Here is an 18,199-nt window from a genome sequence, read left to right as displayed (position 1 = left end):
CGGAACCACTGTAACATAGTGCCTCTGATACCCATCCCTCAGAGTCAATCCAGGAGGATACCATGGTCAATGGTACCAAAAGCCAATGAGAGGTCGAGCAGAAGTAACAGGGTTGCACTCCCCCTGTCCCTCTCCCAATAAAGGTCATCCATCAGGGTGACCATGGCTGATTCAGTCCTGTAACCAGATTGAAACCCAGACTAGAATGGCTCCAGATCATCAGTATCCTCCAAGAGTGCCTGCAATTGCTCTTCAGCTGCAAGATGCACAATCGTCTTCAGCTACTTGTATCTGTGTACTTAACTTCTTTCATAATGTGGGTTAATGCTTAGAAAAACACATTTAAAATTAGAACGTTTCTGTATAATGTGACCGTCCATTAAAGATTTTAATTTTGTTTGGGATTCTTTCAAATGCATGTTTCAATAACAGCAAAAATAGTGTATTTGCCTGTCAGTGCCAATTGAATGCCTTCGAACAATCATACACAAAAACTGAGTTTAAAAAAATGCCTATTTCACACATGATAGAGGTGCTTTTAAAGATTTAGCAATCCATACACACACACACACACACACACACACACACACACACACACCTTTGTTTCTTTGATACTGCTAAAATGAAAAAGATTATCGATGCAAGTTAAAAACTGAATTACTGAAATACTAATAAAAACCAAGCATATATGGCTTTGAATATGTATCTTAATGTTACATCTTAAACAGCATCCTGACAATCTTGGTTATCATAAATGGTTTTCACATATATGAATACATTTGAAGCAGGAAGCTTAGCTGATATAATTTTTTTAAAGCTATTGAAATGTGTAAATTTTCAATACTCAATAAATGCTTTTCTAGTAAAAGTTGAGGTTCAAAAACTGAACTCAGTAACTTTATTGCTACATAATAAGACATGTAATATATTTACATAAAAGTTAACCTACATATTCTGTAGACATTGAAATATGACTTAGCGAAGCATTATCTGCTTTGGTAATTTTTGATGCTGAGATCTGTGGATTGTCACCACAACTACCTGTTCCCTAAATCTATCTGAGGGAAGATAGTCTATTGATTGGTAAATCCTAGTACAACACCATCATCCTATCCTAGTGATTTGTCCCCCTTATTGTAAGGCTTCTTCCCTAACCTGATGCCTTTCAGTTGTTTTGAACTACAACTTCCAGGATTCCTGACCACTGGCTATACTGGCTGGGGCTGATGGGAGTTGAAGTTACAATATCTGGAGGGCACCAGGTTGGGGAAGGCTCTAATGAATGGGAAAGCCCTTACGTCCATAGGTGGGCCAGCTATATATGTTTCCTTTGAAGGAAAAGAACTGTCCTCCTCTCCATTGAGCTGCCCTCACCATCAACAGTGTATGTGGCCTCTGGGGCTACTATGGTCTCCTAGCTCTGAAGGCAGAACAATTAAGACAACAACCCAATGGATCTTTGGTATGTTTAGCTCTGTATCCTTTTTTAAAACTTGAATTGGTACTTGTCACTGTTGTCTTTTGACAAAAGTAACATCACTTGCAAAAACAAAAAGGCAGTGATTTGTTCAAGATAGTGATTGGTTAAAGCAAATACACACTCCCCAGGTTTGCATATCTTCTAAAACTAGATTTACAGGCATTAAATTATACTCATATGGTTCCTTCTTTTTTCCCAAATAAACGACACGCTACATTCATTAAAATCCACTTTTTAATGAATTTTAGAATTCAAGAAAATGGAATTTGTGGGCTTTACATACGATCTAAGCTAAGCTAACTTGGCAGATGCAACTCAGTGTGAAGAGGTATTGACTACAGTAAGCATTATGGGAGACTTTTGTTTCTTGTCTTAACCCAGTATTTCACAATTCGGATAGTCCTGCAGATACTGTACAATAGTGAACATGCAACCTGCATAATACTGGAGCAGAACCCTGAGACAAGTAAATAAGCTGAAAACAAAACAATCACATACTTTAATAGTACCAGTTACAAGAGAAGATGCTTCTCTTTAAAAATGTAAGCAAAGAGAAGGAGCCATTATTTTTTGTTGTCTATAATATGAACGACTCAAATTTATCACAATGTGAGAACAATAAATACAGTAATACAATTGGGGATTTTAAGTGCACCTCATGTCTATGGTCAATTTAAACAACCCAGTTAAAAAAAATCAAGGTAAATGCTTTGTACATGTTTTCCATTTCTCAATATATCAAAAGACAATTGCTGGTTTCAAGTTCAAATAAAATCAGACCCAAGTCAATGTACATTCAGCATTTATTATTGCAGGTCTTCACTATATAGCACTGTTAGATACCAGGTGATCTTGTGTTAGCTGCCATCAGCCCTGTGCACAGTTCTCATTGTTCCCATGTATCCAGAGGCAAATCTGGGCATATTTGAGGGGAGTAATTCGAACTGCAACATTGTAATCCTGCTGTTCTCCATTGACGTCCACCCACTGATGACCGGAATAAATAGCAATAATTTTGCGCTTCCATTTTTTCTTGTTTGGCTCTTTAAGGCGGAGATAGATTCCTGATCCGGTGGAGCCAGGCTCAGCATCACAATACTGGTAGAAGAGATCACTGGATTCGTCAGATATGCTGCAAAACCGATAGACTAGTTGGCCAGATCGGTCAGCGTCATATCCAGAAAAATGGATCATGCTTCCAGGCATCATTTTACTAGCTGGGCTTATGCCCAGCTCCATGTATTTCTTCTTGTGGGGACGCTTGAGTTCCAGAACTGCATAGTCATAATCCACTGCAACATCTCCAGTTACGCCTCTCAACCAGCCTTTGGGGATCTGAGTACTTTTAACTCTGGTCCACTGAAAAGAGGGCTTACGCTCAGATTTCCTCTCATTCAGCCCAGGTGCCTTTTGCTTTCTGTCAGTTCTGCTGCTGCTGGATCCCTGCTTCAGCTCTTCAGCATCAGCATGGTGATTCTCGACTTCCAACACCTCCCTCTTATTCCTCCGGGCACCCCTGCGCCTCTTGCCATTGCCTTTGCTTTTCATCCTCAGCAACCCCACTCTCAGCTTCTTGCTGCCTTTGATGTAATCATTACCGTCATGCACACAGTGAGCAGCAGTGAGTACGTGCTTTGGGGAAATCAGGATGCCGCTGCAGCCCGTGGAGATCTTTACAGCTGTGTTAAAAGGGTACTTGGTCAGAAATCGCATGTCTGAGATGCTGAATCGGCTGTCCATGCCATAGACCTGTCTCTTCCTCCGCGACAGCACCTTGGTGGTGGCATTTGCGACTAGGTCAAGCCCCAGGACCTTCACTTCAGTCAGGGTCCTGGTGCCATTTTCAAAGACCGTCTCATAGGAGAGCAGTTCCTTCAGGTCAGACAAGCGTGGCACTGGAAGTGTTCTTTGGCATTCAATTCCACATACTCCACTCAACTCTAACTTGGCATTTGCTTCAAATTTAGGAGCATCAAGAGGGAAAGTCTTTTCCTTCACAATCCATGGCACCTTTTTTAACTGCCAGCTGAAATCTTGTTCGACATCTATTCCTTCAATGAGGCTCAAGGAAGGAGTGGAAAATAGTAGTAATAGTAGAACACGACCCATCATGTCTCTTTGTTTTCTGTTTTAAAAACAACAACACCACAAGACGTGTTTATTTAAAAACTGTAAATTTCACAGAAGTTTCCATTTAAAGTATGACATAAGTACTGCACTATTTCTGTATCATGGAAAAGACATTAAAATAGCAGCAGTACTCCTATAAAGACAATAAACGGTACAGAATAAGGTACTCATGCAACCATCAATAACTTTCTCTATTTTTAGATCTTTGCAATTTTATTCTGCATTTAATTACATAAATATTTAAGCATATCGTTCATTTGGCTATGAAAAGCCAGAGAGATTCATGAAAATATTTTTCTTTCTGTTTGCTCTTCTTTTAACTACATGGTGGCCTAGACTTTGGAACTATGATAAGTCTAGGATTAGTCGGAATAATGCTGTATTCCAAATCCACTGATACCTTTATGCAATGGAGTACACTAGTGTATTTAAGAAACAATACAGTATTTTTGGGGGGGAGAAACCTCGTAACTGGTGCCTAGGGATGTACGGATTGTGTAAAATCCAATTCGTCTGTTTCTCAGGTTGTCAGGTACCTTTCATTCCATCGTCCACCCATCAACAGAATTGGATTTTTTTCCGTTTCTGAATTTGCGCATATTTGCACTTGCAGTAGTGCGCAAATTCCCACAAAATGCACAAATCTCCACAAAATGTGCATTTTCACACTTTAGCCTATGGTGGAAATGCATATTTTTGGCTGTTTTTTTTATTTTTGCGTATTTTTCTACAACAAAAATTGTGCAAAATTTCTGGAGGTTAGAAAAATGGTCCACAAGTCTCTGGAATCCGCTGTACGGGGGAAAAGCTGGTCCACTGCAGAATCTACGGGCCAGATTCATAAAAATCCAAACACATTTGGTTCCATTGTGGATTTCTCAGAGATCCCTACTTATGCCTTTTAAAAGCGATAGGAGCCAGGGCCTGCAGGAGAAGCCACCACCACCACCGGGGAAGAGGCGTGCCTGCTGCTGCTGAGCCTGCTGCTGCTGCTGCTGCCGCCGCCGCCACCACCGCCACCACCACCAGACCTTCCCCGCGGACTTCTGCCTGGCATTATTTTTAAGGGGAATTTTTAGTGTTTTTTTGTAATTTCTGGGGGATTCTGTTGTGTTTTTAGGGGTGGGTAGCCTGCCTGACAGGCAGGAGTGAGGGGGCATGTGTCCACCTGATGGAGGCAGTGGGGGGAGTGTTGGGGGCCAGAACATGCCGAGGCTGGGCGGCAGGCACTGGCGGAGCGCTAGTGGAAGGCCATGCCAGGTAAGGGGAACAAGGGAAAGATGTGTAGTATCTGTCCCCTACTCCAGGCCTGTCCAGAGCCAAAGGATGGCTGGGGGAGGCGTGACTCCATCTTCTGGCCTTCGTTTGCTGCTCTGCTCTGCTCTGCTCTGCAATGCCAGGTCTGTTACCCAGAAAACCTCCCTCATCCATGACATGATTCTGGATGAGGGTGCAGACCTGGCATGTATTACGGAGACCTGGCTGGCCGAGGCTGCTGCTCCAACTCTTGCAGCCATGTGTCCAGCTGGATTTTCGTATGCACAGCAGCTGGGGATCGGGGAGGGGGAGTGGCTGTTATCTGCCGAGAGTCCTTGGTCTTCACCAGACCCCCTCTCCAGGAGACCAAGGTTGCCGAGTGCATGTACTGGAGGTTGGGCCAGAAGGGCAGTCTGGGGATTCTGCTCACGTACCGTCCACCCTGCTGCACGACTGACTCCCTGGGTGAGGTTCTTGAGGTAGTCTCTGATGTGCAGGTGCAGTCCCCTAACTTATTGGTGTTGGGGGACTTCAATGTACATTCGGAGGCCATCCTCACAGGAGCACCTCCGGACTTCGCGGAGACCATGGCTTCCTGGGAGCTGCACCATATTCCAACTGGGCCCACCCATGTAGCCGGTCATGCACTAGACCTTGTGTTTGTTTCTGGAGAAGTGGGGAGTGATCTGGAAGTCGGGAGTATATCCACCACCCCCTTGTCATGGTCAGATCACTATCTGGTGATGTTAGACTTCTCGGTTCCACAACCCCTCCACAGGGGTGGAGGACCCATTAAAATGGTCCGCCCCAGGTGTCTAATGGATCCGAATGGATTCCTGAACGCGCTTGGGGATTCTCTGGAGCACACCAACGGCCACTCGGTTGAGACCCTGGTGAGTGGCTGGAATGCCGCAATCACTGGGGCATTAGATTGGGTGGCTCCAAAATGCCCTCTCCCCCTGAACAGGGCTCAGACTGCACCATGGTTCAATCCGCAGTTACGAACTCTGAAACAGGAGGTGAGATGGCTAGAGTGCCGGTGGCGGAAGTCTTGCTCCAAAGACGATCAGACACGGGCTAGAGCTGCCTATCACGTGGCGATGAAGACAGCAAAAAAGGAATATGATGCTGCCTCTATCGCCTCTGCAGAGTGCTGTCCCAGGAGGCTGTTCCAAGTAGTCCGGAGCCTGGTCAGTCCTGTGGCTCCAGAACCGCTGGAGCATTCTAAGGCCTCCTGTGAGGCCTTGGCAAGGCACTTTGCAGATAAAATGTATCGGATTAGGAGTGTTACTCCGCACGCTGTGGATACAGTTAGTGAGCGAGAGGCGGCCTGTGGCAAACTGGTTTTGTGGGATCGGTTCCAGCTTCTTCCTTCTGATGAAGTGGACAAGGTGCTTTCATCTGTAAGGCCGACCACCTGCTTACTTGATCCTTGCCCATCTTGGCTCATTATGGGCTGCAGAGAGAGACTGGGTGAGGGGATCAGGGCGGTGGTGAATGTCTCCCTTGAGGAGGGAGTGATGCCATCAGCCCTCAAGGAGGCAGTGATAAGACCGCTCTTAAAGAAGTCCTCCTTTGATCCACAAGTTCTGAACAACTTTTGCCCAGTCTCAAATCTGCCATTTTGGGGCAAGGTGATTGAGCAGGTGGTGGCGATGCAGTTGAAGGCACACTTGGAAGAAGCCGATTATCTAGATCCATTTCAGTCGGGCTTCAGGCTTGGGCATGGGACAGAAACGGCCTTGGTCGCCTTGGTGGATGATATGAGGAGGGCTCTGGACAGGGGTGAATGCTCCTTCCTTGTTCTCCTCGACCTCTTAGCGGCTTTTGATACCGTTGACCACGGTATCCTCCTGGACCGCCTGCAGGGGTTGGGCATTGGAGACACCGTATTGCGGTAGTTCCAGTCCTTCCTCCCTGGCAGGTACCAGAGGGTATCACTGGGAGAGGAGGTTTTGGACCCGTGGCCACTCACTTGTGGGGGGCCCCAAGGTTCCATCCTCTCCCCGTTGCTATTTAACATCTATGTGAAGTTGCTGGGGGCTATCATCAGGAGGTTTAGGGCACGGTGTCATCAGTATGCGGATGACATGCAGCTCTACCTCTCATTCAAATTTTCACCAAGGTTGGCTGTAGAATCCCTGTCCAAATGTCTGGAGACAGTGAGTGGCTGGATGGGGAGGAATAAGCTGAAGCTGAACCCTGACAAGACCGAGGTACTTTTGGTGGGAGACAAGAGGAGGCTGGGGGATGTTGACCTGGTGTTGAATGGGGTACGGCTATGCTTGAAAGACCAGGTCCGCAGCCTGGGGGTCATTTTGGACTCCCAGCTGTCCATGGAGGCTCTGGTGTCAGCTTTGAGCCGGACAGCGCTGTTTCAACTCCATCTGATACGGCGGCTGCTTCCTTCCCGACCATCTGCTCCCATCGGTAGTACATGCCCTGGTCTCCTCTCGTTTAGACTACTGTAATGCGCTCTACGTGGGGTTACCCTTGAAGACAGTTCGGAAGCTGCAGCTGGTACAGAACACGGCGGCTCGCCTGATTAAAGGCAGCCGCCGGCAAGATCACATCACTCCAGTGCTGAAGGAGTTGCACTGGTTACCAGTTGTTTTCTGGGCCAAATTCAAGGTGTTGGTTTTGACCTTTAAAACCCTATATGGTTCCGGCCCAGCCTATCTTAAGGAGCAGCTCCAGCAACACCAGACAGGCTGCTTAACAAGATCAGCCAGGACAGCTAGACTGTTGGGGACGAGGGAGAGGGCCTTTTCTGTGGTGGCCCCCACTCTGTGGAACTCCCTCCCTAGGGAACTCTGCCATGCCCCCTCTTTAATGAGCTTCTGTTGTGCATTAAAAATGTGGTTGTTCAGGCAGGCATTTGGGGTGGGTTAGGGTATTTTAGAAAATGTTTTTATTGTAGAATTTTATTGTTTTAAACTGTTTTATTATATGTTGTACATCACCCAGAGTGGCTGGGTGACCAGCCAGATGGGCAATTAATAAATTAAATAAATAAATAAAAGCTTATTTTAAAAGGATGAGGGAACTATTTGATTCGAAATCCCATGTAATAGTTCCTTATTGTTTTCTTTAGGATGGGCAGATTCCCTACCTGTCGATTCATGGGGAATCCACCCACGGGGGGGGGGGTGTGATCCGTTCCTCCCCCCCCCGGAATCCTCTTCGGCCGGCTCCACTCCGTGGCGATTCCGTGGAGCCGCCAGATGAGTCCGAAGCACCAGCGATACAGCCGCCATGCTGTATCACTGGCTGAAGGGGACTGACTGCAGACACAAGTGGCGTCCAGGACGCCATTTGCGGCCATAAAGGTCTTAGTTTGAGGTAAATGTAGCCGTAGCAAATATTTGCGTAGCCTATCGCATAAAAAACAGGGCCACAAATAGCATCCAGGACACCATTTGTGTCCCTGTTTTAAGTGATAGGCTATGAAAATATTCGCTACGCGTGAATGAAAAGCAAGGACACAAATGGCATCCGGGATGCCACTTGCGACCGTAAAGGTCTTAGTTTCAGCTAAATGCAGCCATTCATGGCTGCATTTACCTCAAACTAAGACCTTTACGGCCACAAATGGAGTCCTGGATGCCATCTGCGTCCGCAGTCAGTCCCCTTCAGCCAGCGATACGGCATGGTGGCCGTACTGCTGGCAATCCAGAGCCGGAGGATCTGGCTGAAGAGGATTCCGCGGGGAGGCGGAGGTAAGTGTTCCGTTCCACCACGGACTCCGGGGGGATTCTAAAGAACCCGGCCTCACTGGAGTGCGTGGCGGAATTCTCCGCCATCCCTAGTTTTCTTTAAAAAACACACACACATAATACGCTGCATGTTGCCTGAAGATGACAGGTCAAAACTATGCAGATGCACAAAACTCTGTATCGTGTTTCCACCTCAGGGCTAACAAGATGAAATGTTGTTTGCAGATCCATATCTATATCTTCTTTTCTCCATTCCTCTTTCTACTTGTGGGTGCTTTAGCTAGGAGTCCCAAACTTTCTTTGTCCTTTTTAGGGAGGGTAGGCTTTGAAGGATACTGTTGCTACTTATTTGCATAACTTCCTTAAAAAATCAAAGCAATGTTGGATTGCGTGCGTGCGTGCGTGCGTGTAGTGGTGGTGGGGTTAGTACCTTTTCAAAGGCTTTACAGAATAGAAAAAAGAAATGACCGCCTCCTAAAAGCTACCAAAAAGGTGTATTTCCTTAGGAAGATCAGGAGTGATCTGACACTGCAAAGGTCTTATAATTACCTTCCAAACCTAAGAAATTTGAACACAGGACCCCATCTGATGGTGATCTAGGTGGATTAGTGAAGTCCATACAGGACCTGGCATTCCCTTAAGCAGAATAAGACGGGGGGGGGGGGCTAATGTCTCCTTGCGTACCACCAAAACCCTGTTCTTCACACACAAACCTTTGTTCATAATTAAGTCTGTTTTAAAGTGCTTCTTTATGGACCAGTTGGGGTGGACAACTTGTGGCCCTCCAGATGTTTTGGCCTACAATTCCCATCATGCCTCACTATTGGCTATGCTGGCTAGGGCTGATGGAAGGTGTAGGCTAAAACATCTGGAGAGACACAAGTTGCCCATCCCTGGGCTAGATACGTCACACACATAAATGGAACACGGGCAGCTTTGCAATAAAGTATGTCAGTACAGTAGGAGATTAGTATGGCAAGAGAGCCATTAATTTGTGAAATAAGAACTGGGCCCTAGAGCATATTCTACAGGCCTTGGTATTAATATGTACTACTGGTTCTGCCTCAAGCTGTCAACTTAAATGGAGACTTCATATTTTCCCATTGGTTGTAGCTGCACAGCCAAACCACATAATTTAATTTGTTATAGTAGATTTATATCCTGGAGCCATCCTGGAGGCTCTGAGCAGCTTATATAAATATTTATTTTTAATGTAAATTTTGACTAGAACAACCCTGAAAATGAGGCCACAAAAAATTGATAGCCCGCACACTTTTTTAAGGCCAACATGGACAGCAGCACTAGAAATTTGTGGCATAAAAGAAAAATATTTTTGGTAAACATTCCCTGGCACTTGAAGGCACTCGTTAGCACAAGCAATCCAGTTAGTAGCTATTTGCATCCAAAGGGGGTTTATCCAGAAGTTAAGTAACTTTCTCAGCATCCTATGGCAAATCTACACATTGACCCAGGAACTGAGCCCAGGCCTCCTGAATATTAGTAAACTGGAAAAAATGGCTTCTCACAAGCTGTGTGTAGTGCTTTGAAATATTTACAAAAGCACTAGGTGCTACTCTTGGGAGAGCAGAGCTTGCTCCTCTCTCCCAAATTCAGTGGTATGGAAACCTCAGACATGTGTGGAAATGGCAGCTCTTCTAATTATACCTCCAAAGTTAGGCATTTAAGGACATGCATCTGGTTAGGCTCTATGGGCTAGATGTTGTAATTAAAGTGTAGGTCACAATAAAGAGAGCTCCCTTTTTGGCATTATATACCAGTGTTCAAAAAGGGCTGAAGTCCACATTACAGTAAAAATTCATTGTCAAGTCAGAATTATAGACTAAGGAAAAGGTGCACAATAACATGTGACTCAAGTTCGAAACATAAAAAAACAAAAGATCATGGCTGTGATTCAGTTAATGCTTTGATGACAGTTTAATTCTGTGATTTTTAAACCACCTGGACTACCTGTCTGGAACACCAGTGCAATCCCAGAATGGCTTGTGAGGATTTAGCAGAACAACAGTTGATAGCACCCCTCCTTAGAAATGTACATGCATTTATTCAAGTGTGTAACAAAGCAGGTCTCTGCAGGTGCATCTGTTGAAGCAATGGCACAAGAATTAGCTGTGCGGGGAGCAGGGGGAGCCCACCCAGCTGTCTGGGGGAGGGAGCAGTCTCAGCACACTTTCCCCCTTCCTCCTCCAGTACTGTGAGGGACCTCTCGAGTGTTTGGCAGGGCAGAACAAAGGGAGGATGCCATCTTAACTCAGAATAGATACCCTCCTGCTTTCTCCATGCTGACTGCAGACTGAGTACAATTCTATTGTAAGCTGCTTCTGAGGATGTTTTCAGACAGAGGGCTCTTAAGGTATTGTGCAGCTGTTCCAACTTTTTTTCCTTAATGGGTTTTCTGTGGTAAGGAAAAAGATGGAAGAAGTGTGGGAAAACACAGGAGGGTCACAAGTAGAAGATTATGACATCTGGACCCCCTGCAAACTTCTCTGAAGGAAGCGGGGTGATGGTACCATCAAAGCCTCATCTACAAGCTCCCAGACCGAAATCCCTCATGATATCCATTGCTGTTTATTGGTAAGAGAGAAGATGTGACTTAAAATAATGCCTGGTTTGAATCTAGGAAGCCTCTTACTACTCTTGCCCTGTCTGTGAGCAAGTACCACTGCAGAAAATGACATGGAAGAGGTTTTTTTTTAAAAGTCACAGATACTTTGAATGTAAATTGGGCATAGTAGCAAAACCAAACACCATTGTTGGTTCCATATGGATCTATTAAAGGAGGAATTGTAAGACAGATATGGGAAGTACTTCTTCCACTGTGGTTGGCACTGCCAAAGCCTTTCCTATGTACTATTTTCTTTATGTGTTCTACACTTCAAGAAATGTTGTGAAGCTGGAAAGGATCCCTCACAGAAAAGCAACAAAAATTATCTGAGAGCTGGAGGCTATGACACAACAGAAACTGAAGTAGGCCAGAGGACTTGGTGGAAATTGTATTATGAAAGGACATAACTGGCCTGAAATAAATAAAAGGATGTCTCAATGAGAAGAGGTATCAGCCATTTCTTGCAAGCTACAAAGTCCCTTCCAGCTGTTTTTCTCCAATTCCATGGGCTAGCTGAGATGCATAGGAACTGCTGCATGCAGACTGGCCCAATCAACCCTGTGGGCACATCTCTGACATGTGGAGGAAGTAAACATCTCACCTGGCATATCTGTGGCTGTAACTGTCATTTGATGGTAGCAATTTCAAGCAAAGTGGTTGAAATATGTCATCGTGCTTATGAAAACTGCCACCCAGATGCAGCAACAGAACCTGGGGAATACCAGGTTAGATGTTATGTTACTTTCTCCATTCTGCTGGAAGAGGACCCAGATTTGCAACACAGAGAACAATTTTAAGTGTCTGAACTGGCCCTATGTCTTCCCAATAAGAGAGATCCTTTCTGATCGGTGATATTAGTAACTTCTTTTCCCTTAAGATGGTTTCTGTAGTAAAACAGGCACAGTGTTGCAACTGTTTGAAACCAGCCCTAACGTGGCCACAAAGACCACATCAGCTTCTTGTATTGCATGTTGGTCTGTTAAATACATGTATCCTACTAGAGCAAACTCAGAAAGGTAGCGTATAATTAGCCTCTGACTGTTTGGCACATGTGATGTGATGGAGACCGTAATGCTCTAGTGCTACTCCAGCCGTGGCAGGGAGGCTTAGACACACCTCTGCCCCAGCTCACCCTCTGGCTCTCCTGGAATCTCCTTCCCTTGACTTCAACGTGGCGGGAGGGGTTCAACAAGCATCCTCCTCCTGCTCAGCAGTATCTCCCAGAAGTAAAGTTATGAACGGCTTCCTCCTCAGCCTCCCAGCCTCATCTTCTTGCAAGAAGATTGGGATCCCTATCTTCTTGCAAAACTTCCTGTGGGTGGTGTCGCATCCTAGCCACTTGCGGGGCTAGAGCAGCCTTTCCCCACGTCCAGAGGCTTTGGACTACAAATCCCAGCATTTCTTGCCATTGGCCATGCTTGCTGGGACTGATGGGAATTGAAGTCCATGATATCTGGAGGATACCAGGTTGAAGAAGGCTGTTCTAGAGGAATGCGCAGCTCCTTAAAGGCCACATGTGTGGGTGTTTCGTTTCTCTCACCACCCAAGATGGCAGGTGGACAGGATGAGGAGGAGGCAGGGTCACCCACATGGCTGGTGAAGGCGCAATTCTAGGCGGAGAACACATTTCCTCTCAAAAATGGTCCATTTGAACCAACTTAGAGATTGGTACGCTATCTGTGCTAATAAATATTTAGTAGTTCACCATTACCAAGTACTCTCCTTTGAGAATCAGGTCTAAGCATCATTTGGAAACACTGCAAGACTTCTGTTTAAGCTAGATTTCGGATGGATTGGATAGCAGGCTGCCAGTATTTAATTTATGATGTTTAATTGAATTATAAATTTAATAGTGTCTTTTATATTTGCTGTTCAATCTATTTTTACCATTTTTGATCCATCCGGAAGGCTGGGTTGATTATAAGTAAAGAATGTAGCTTTTCCTCATTTTAACATTCCTTTCATCTTAAACACCATGCAAGAATGCTTGTGATGCAGCCACTAGAGGGCAGAAAAATCTAGATTTAGCCAATATTCCATTTTATGCAATTCCTAGAAGGCATATTTTTTGTAACTCAAAACTCAAACATTTGAGTATTCTATTATTGATATATGGTGGGTAGCCATAGCTCACTGGCAGATTCTACACTTTGCATGCATAAGGTCCCCTGTTCAAGTCTTGGATCTCCACTGGCAGCAATGCTGGACCAGTGGTCTGAATCAGTGAAAGACAGCTTCCTATGTTCTTATTCCACAGAACCTGCTCCTTTCTGTTCCTTTCCTCCCTTGCTTATTTTTAGACTGTAAACTTAAAGAACTTAACCTTTTTGTAGAATTTTAATACAGTTTACAATATAAAAACTTTTAAAAACTTTTTGTATTTCAGAAAAATAGTATCACTATAGGATGAGACTCCCAATAATAATGTATCTGGAATTAATTTTAAATTTTAATCTCTATAATCCAGCATCAGAAGACTATCAACTCACAGAAACAAGCTTCTGTGGGCAGATTTCCTCAACCACAAGTGCCTGAAGGAGCCACTTAGACTGGGAGGTGGAGAAATCCTTGCATCCAGCCCTTGAGTTGCATGCATGATTCTTACCCAACCCAAAGACCAGTACTGTGAGCACAGCTGAAGCTCACCCCCTTAGTTTAAGTTGTTCACACTTCTTGATCGCTCTTGTCTCTCACAGGGTCAATGCTGCCACAGCTACCATGTTTAGTTGGGACTTCATGATTGCAGCTTGCAGTTCTGAAATCCTGCATACATTTTACACATTAATTATCAATGTGATTTGTATTGTGCACCCATTATTATTTTTACATTGCCAATATAGTGGCTCAAGGCAATTCCTAGAAAGGAAATAAGGTTTACAATAAAGTAAGATACAATTAACTAAAAACAGTAGCAACAAAAGCTACCTTCCTCTTATCATTGGCCACTAAAAGCAAGCCTTAAAGCATTTAAAATGTCCTCCAGAGTATGTTGTTGTTGTTGTTGTTCAGTCGTGTCCGACTCTTCGTGACCCCATGGACCATAGCACGCCAGGCCTTCCTGTCCTGCACTCAATGGGCTTCCAATGGGAGACATTCTATAACTTGGAGACTACTATCATGTATTCTTGATGTTCTGATTTGATGAACAGATAATTCCTCCAGGGACACATCCACAATGGCTCTTTGAAACCACTGATAGTTTTAGATTTTCTCCTGCCCTATCCCAAGAGCTCTGGGTGAATTTCATCATTACATGATATGGATTTGCTTGTCCAGAAAGAGCCCAGTACAGAAAACTTGATTCACCCTTGAATCTACCACTTGGAGACTACTCTTTCCCTATAGGCATTCCAGCAGTCTAACCATATCAGACTCTCTTCTTATGGAAGTGTAAACCATCCATTCCCATGCTCGAGAGTTTACAACCTACTGCAATCCCACCCAACCCAACCCTTTCTTATAAACCAATCTTCCTGATTACGCCATTGGTGGCAATTCCATAAAACACCCCAAACATAAATCTTTAATCCAGCCAACTCCCATAGGACTGAGAATATACAATATGTTCTTTCTGCAAATTAACTTTGGTGCACCCCATTCCAAGTCATTCTCAAAAGGCCACCAAATAACTGACATGAAGAATTTAGGTTGAATGCATCAGAATTATAATCAGTCACCTGTATGTCACCTGTACATGAAGACACAAGTAATTATTTGAAAGAAGCAGTAGAATGAAAGCCATAATCAGATAGCCGCTGTTTTGGAAGGTATATGCTTGCAACTAAATTAAATTTCAATTACATATGTGGAAGGAGGAGCATTAAATATTGCAGTCTCTATCTGAAGCTGTAGTTCTTAAAGTCCATAAGGTTCTTTGGAGGCAAATTCCAGGATCTCATAGGCCAGTTCAATTTCTCTTTTCCCCCACACTTACATTCGAAGTACAATAGTGATGTGTTTCTAAAACAGAGGCTCACAAGCCACCCATGAGTCACAGGAGCTTTGTGCGTGAGTCATCAGTGTCCCACTTACAAGTGTGGGAGAATACTACACAGAGGGAAAAGCGGGGAGAATTGCTACTGGACTCAGTATACAGTTGACAGGTGGTTCCCAAAGGAAGACAAATTTTCACCAGCCGTCTCCAAAGAAGTTTGAAACCACGGCAAGAGAAAGAATTACTTTTGGCAAAGAAATAGTTTTTTCTCTGATACTGGTGATGGCTTGGTTGAGTTCTTAAGGTTAGTGCTGTCAACGCTAATCCCATTACACTTTGCAATGAAAGAAGACCTATGAAGTCTTTAAGGGACACCCTTGATAGGTTACTTTCTCCTTTAAATGATTTTACCTTGATCCACTGGGAATAAAAAAAAATGTGTAGGTGTTGAATACTTCAGTATCCCAGTGCACTGACTCATTTGTAGATAGTGATGATCAGCGTTACCTATTATAAAGAGTAAAATGTAGGAAACATATATAACAAAGTCACCAGTGAATCCTTTTTTGGGTCGTGTGCGACTTTGGGGACAGCATAACCACACTCCAAGTATCAACACCTAAGCAACAAGGATATTAAAAAATTACCTAGCTGGAAACTGGCTTAAACAATTAATATACTTCATTCTGCTTAGTGTTTTTTGAACTAAGCAGAAGTTACAGAAACCACAACTCTCTTCAGCCAACGGCTTTGAGGGAACAGATTGTTTCAAGTTAACTCTATTACAGACCAATCAAAATCCTGTTGTCATTTTTATTTAAGTATAAACACTCTTTAGGGTTTACTCCCCCTCTTTCAACTTTGCGTTCTCTTTCTACTGAGCACATTTCATTTATTTAAACAAGGCTTCTGAGGCTGAAAATCAAATAAGTAACCTTAGTAAAGAGACTTGTGATTCCAGCACTCAGCTTGTCAGTGCTAGAAGAGGCAATCTGGATAAAATTAGTGTCAGTTTTCCAAAAAGGAAAGGCATGGCTGGTTCTGAATTTAAAGGCTGGCTGTTCGAGTGCAGCAAAGTCTCTGCACTGACAAATCTGTACAGAATCTCAGCAAACTCTTAAATCAACTATCTTGTGTACCAGCTGTACAAAACCAAGGTATTAATTAAAACAAAAACAATGCTACTTATGAGCACACTCTGCATATTCATTCCCAGGCTTACCTTTTCTGCAGTCTAAATGCAAACATTAGCTTCACTCTTTCTCCCTCACCACTGCCCTCTTAGGAGTCACAAAGATGCTCTCAGTTCCTAGAATGCTGTTCAGCATCTTCTAAACAGAAGGGAATTATGTCCAGTTCGGAGTGGTCATTCATATTCCTAAAGCTACCATTATTTCAAGCACGGGTGCGTCTTGAAACACCTCTGTTAACTTCCCCAGGTGCTATTTAACATTAACAATTTGCTCCTAGGAAAGTTTATTCTGTCGCCCCATGGCACTAACTCCGACGTAAGTGTCCATGGAATTGCTGCCCAATCTTTTTTTATTATTTTTTGCACTTCTGACCCACTGCAGACCTTGGCATCTCCCCCACACTCTTTTATTTAAACATGCGTGTTGCTTGCCACCCAGGCCGCAATTCAGATTTCGTTCGTGTCAATGGAGACGACGTGCACGCAAGCCACACACAGAAGAAACGGTGCGGCCCCAAGAGCTTCACCCGAAGCAAAAACCGCTTTAGTTCAAGCGAAACTTTCGCTCCCTCGGTTTTTAGGTGCTCAAGAGCAACGCGCCCCTCAAGGTCTCGGGTCGCCATACCTCACGCACTTGATCCGGCGCTCGCAAACCCTCTTGCCACGACTGCGCTCTGCACGAGCTAAGACCTGAAGTGGGCCGGTATGAACAATCCGTTTATTTTTATTTTTTTTAGCGGATAGCAGAAAGCCAGATGTCCAGTGAGTCAGAAATCACCACAGAGTCTCACACGCTCGCTTCTGCCTTACAGAGACAGAGGGCGGCGGCGGCGGCGGCAGCCCCTGAGCCCTGGCGGAGGCTACTGCAGCAGGCGGAGTGGGGAGCCGGTAGGGTCTTTCCCCGCCGGGTGGGCGGGGAAGGGACGCGCCAAAGGAGGGGGAAGAAAGACGGGCAAGCCGGAGGGAGGAAGCGCCTGGGGGACACGGTGTGGGAGCGGCCCCTGGCTGGGGTAGCCGAGGGCGGCTATTTCCCGGGGGGGGGGCGGCGGTGGCTGAAAAAGAGGCGCATTCCTATCATTCCTACAGGCCCGGGGGGGGGGGGGAGTGTCAAGGCGAGTCCCGCTGTCGCCGCTCCGGTCCAGGCTAGCGACGGGGAGGCGTTTGCCTCACGAGCGTTTCGCCTGAGCAGCGGGGGGCGCCATTTTGTGCGGGGCAGGGTTTTTTTTTTAATCGCCAAACGGCGCCCCCCAACCACGAAGCGTATAGTGCCCGCCCCGTTATTCACTTAGGCCGCCCGCAATCCTATGCACGTTTAGACAGGGGGAAAAAGCCCGACCACTCCCAGCGTTCCGACTGGCTGGGGAATGCGGGGAGTGGTAGGGCTTTTTTTTTCTCCTGTCCAAACACGCATAGGATTGCGCCCTTAGGCTGCAATCCTATACTCAATTACCTGGGAGTAAGTCCCATTGAACTCAGTGGGGCTTACTTCTGAGTAGACATGTATAGGATTGCACTGATAAAGCCTTTAAACATCCACGTTCTTTGTCCTTTCTTCTTCTTTAACCCAACCACACAATCCACAACCTCACGTACTCCTTTTCTATATCTGAGATACCTACTTTTCTCCTTAATATATTGTAGTACCTGGTTCCAGCCATTCGAAAACCTTTTATATCCTTGCAGATTTCTCACTAAAGCAGCCAACGTCAGCAAGTCCTGTTTTTCCCAGGTTTTCTATATCTAACTGAGGCAATTACATTTGCCCCTCCACTAAGGAAAACTTTTAAGAGAATTTGTAGTTTTAAAACACACTGCACAATAATTATAGCAGCATTACTGATAAGTCGGGTTGTTAATTAATCAGGAA

General features: G+C 44.9%; 1 protein-coding gene across 1 annotated transcript; it reads right to left on the bottom strand.

The window, feature by feature from the left end:
• Nucleotides 1–696: 696 nt before the first annotated feature.
• Nucleotides 697–17,202, bottom strand: PRSS35 (serine protease 35). The gene is made up of 2 exons (XM_084831144.1): nucleotides 16,958–17,202; nucleotides 697–3,605 (listed from the first exon to the last, which is right to left on the bottom strand). Exon 2 carries the CDS (start codon nucleotides 3,590–3,592, stop codon nucleotides 2,348–2,350), a length of 1,245 nt encoding a protein of 414 aa, XP_084687270.1. The 5' UTR covers nucleotides 3,593–3,605; nucleotides 16,958–17,202; the 3' UTR covers nucleotides 697–2,347.
• Between the last annotated feature and the right edge of the window lie 997 nt (nucleotides 17,203–18,199).

This window comes from Heloderma suspectum, chromosome 1 (assembly GCF_057233095.1).
Source record: "Heloderma suspectum isolate Gila_16-S chromosome 1, 16-S_ref, whole genome shotgun sequence".
NCBI lineage: Eukaryota > Metazoa > Chordata > Lepidosauria > Squamata > Helodermatidae > Heloderma > Heloderma suspectum.
Note: the sequence above shows the minus strand (reverse complement) of the source record. Positions and strands in the feature narration are given on the sequence as shown.

Bases quoted from the DNA above. Each gene is read 5' to 3' on its own strand.
- PRSS35 (XM_084831144.1), bottom strand. From the start codon at position 3,592: ATGATGGGTCGTGTTCTACTATTACTACTATTTTCCACTCCTTCCTTG.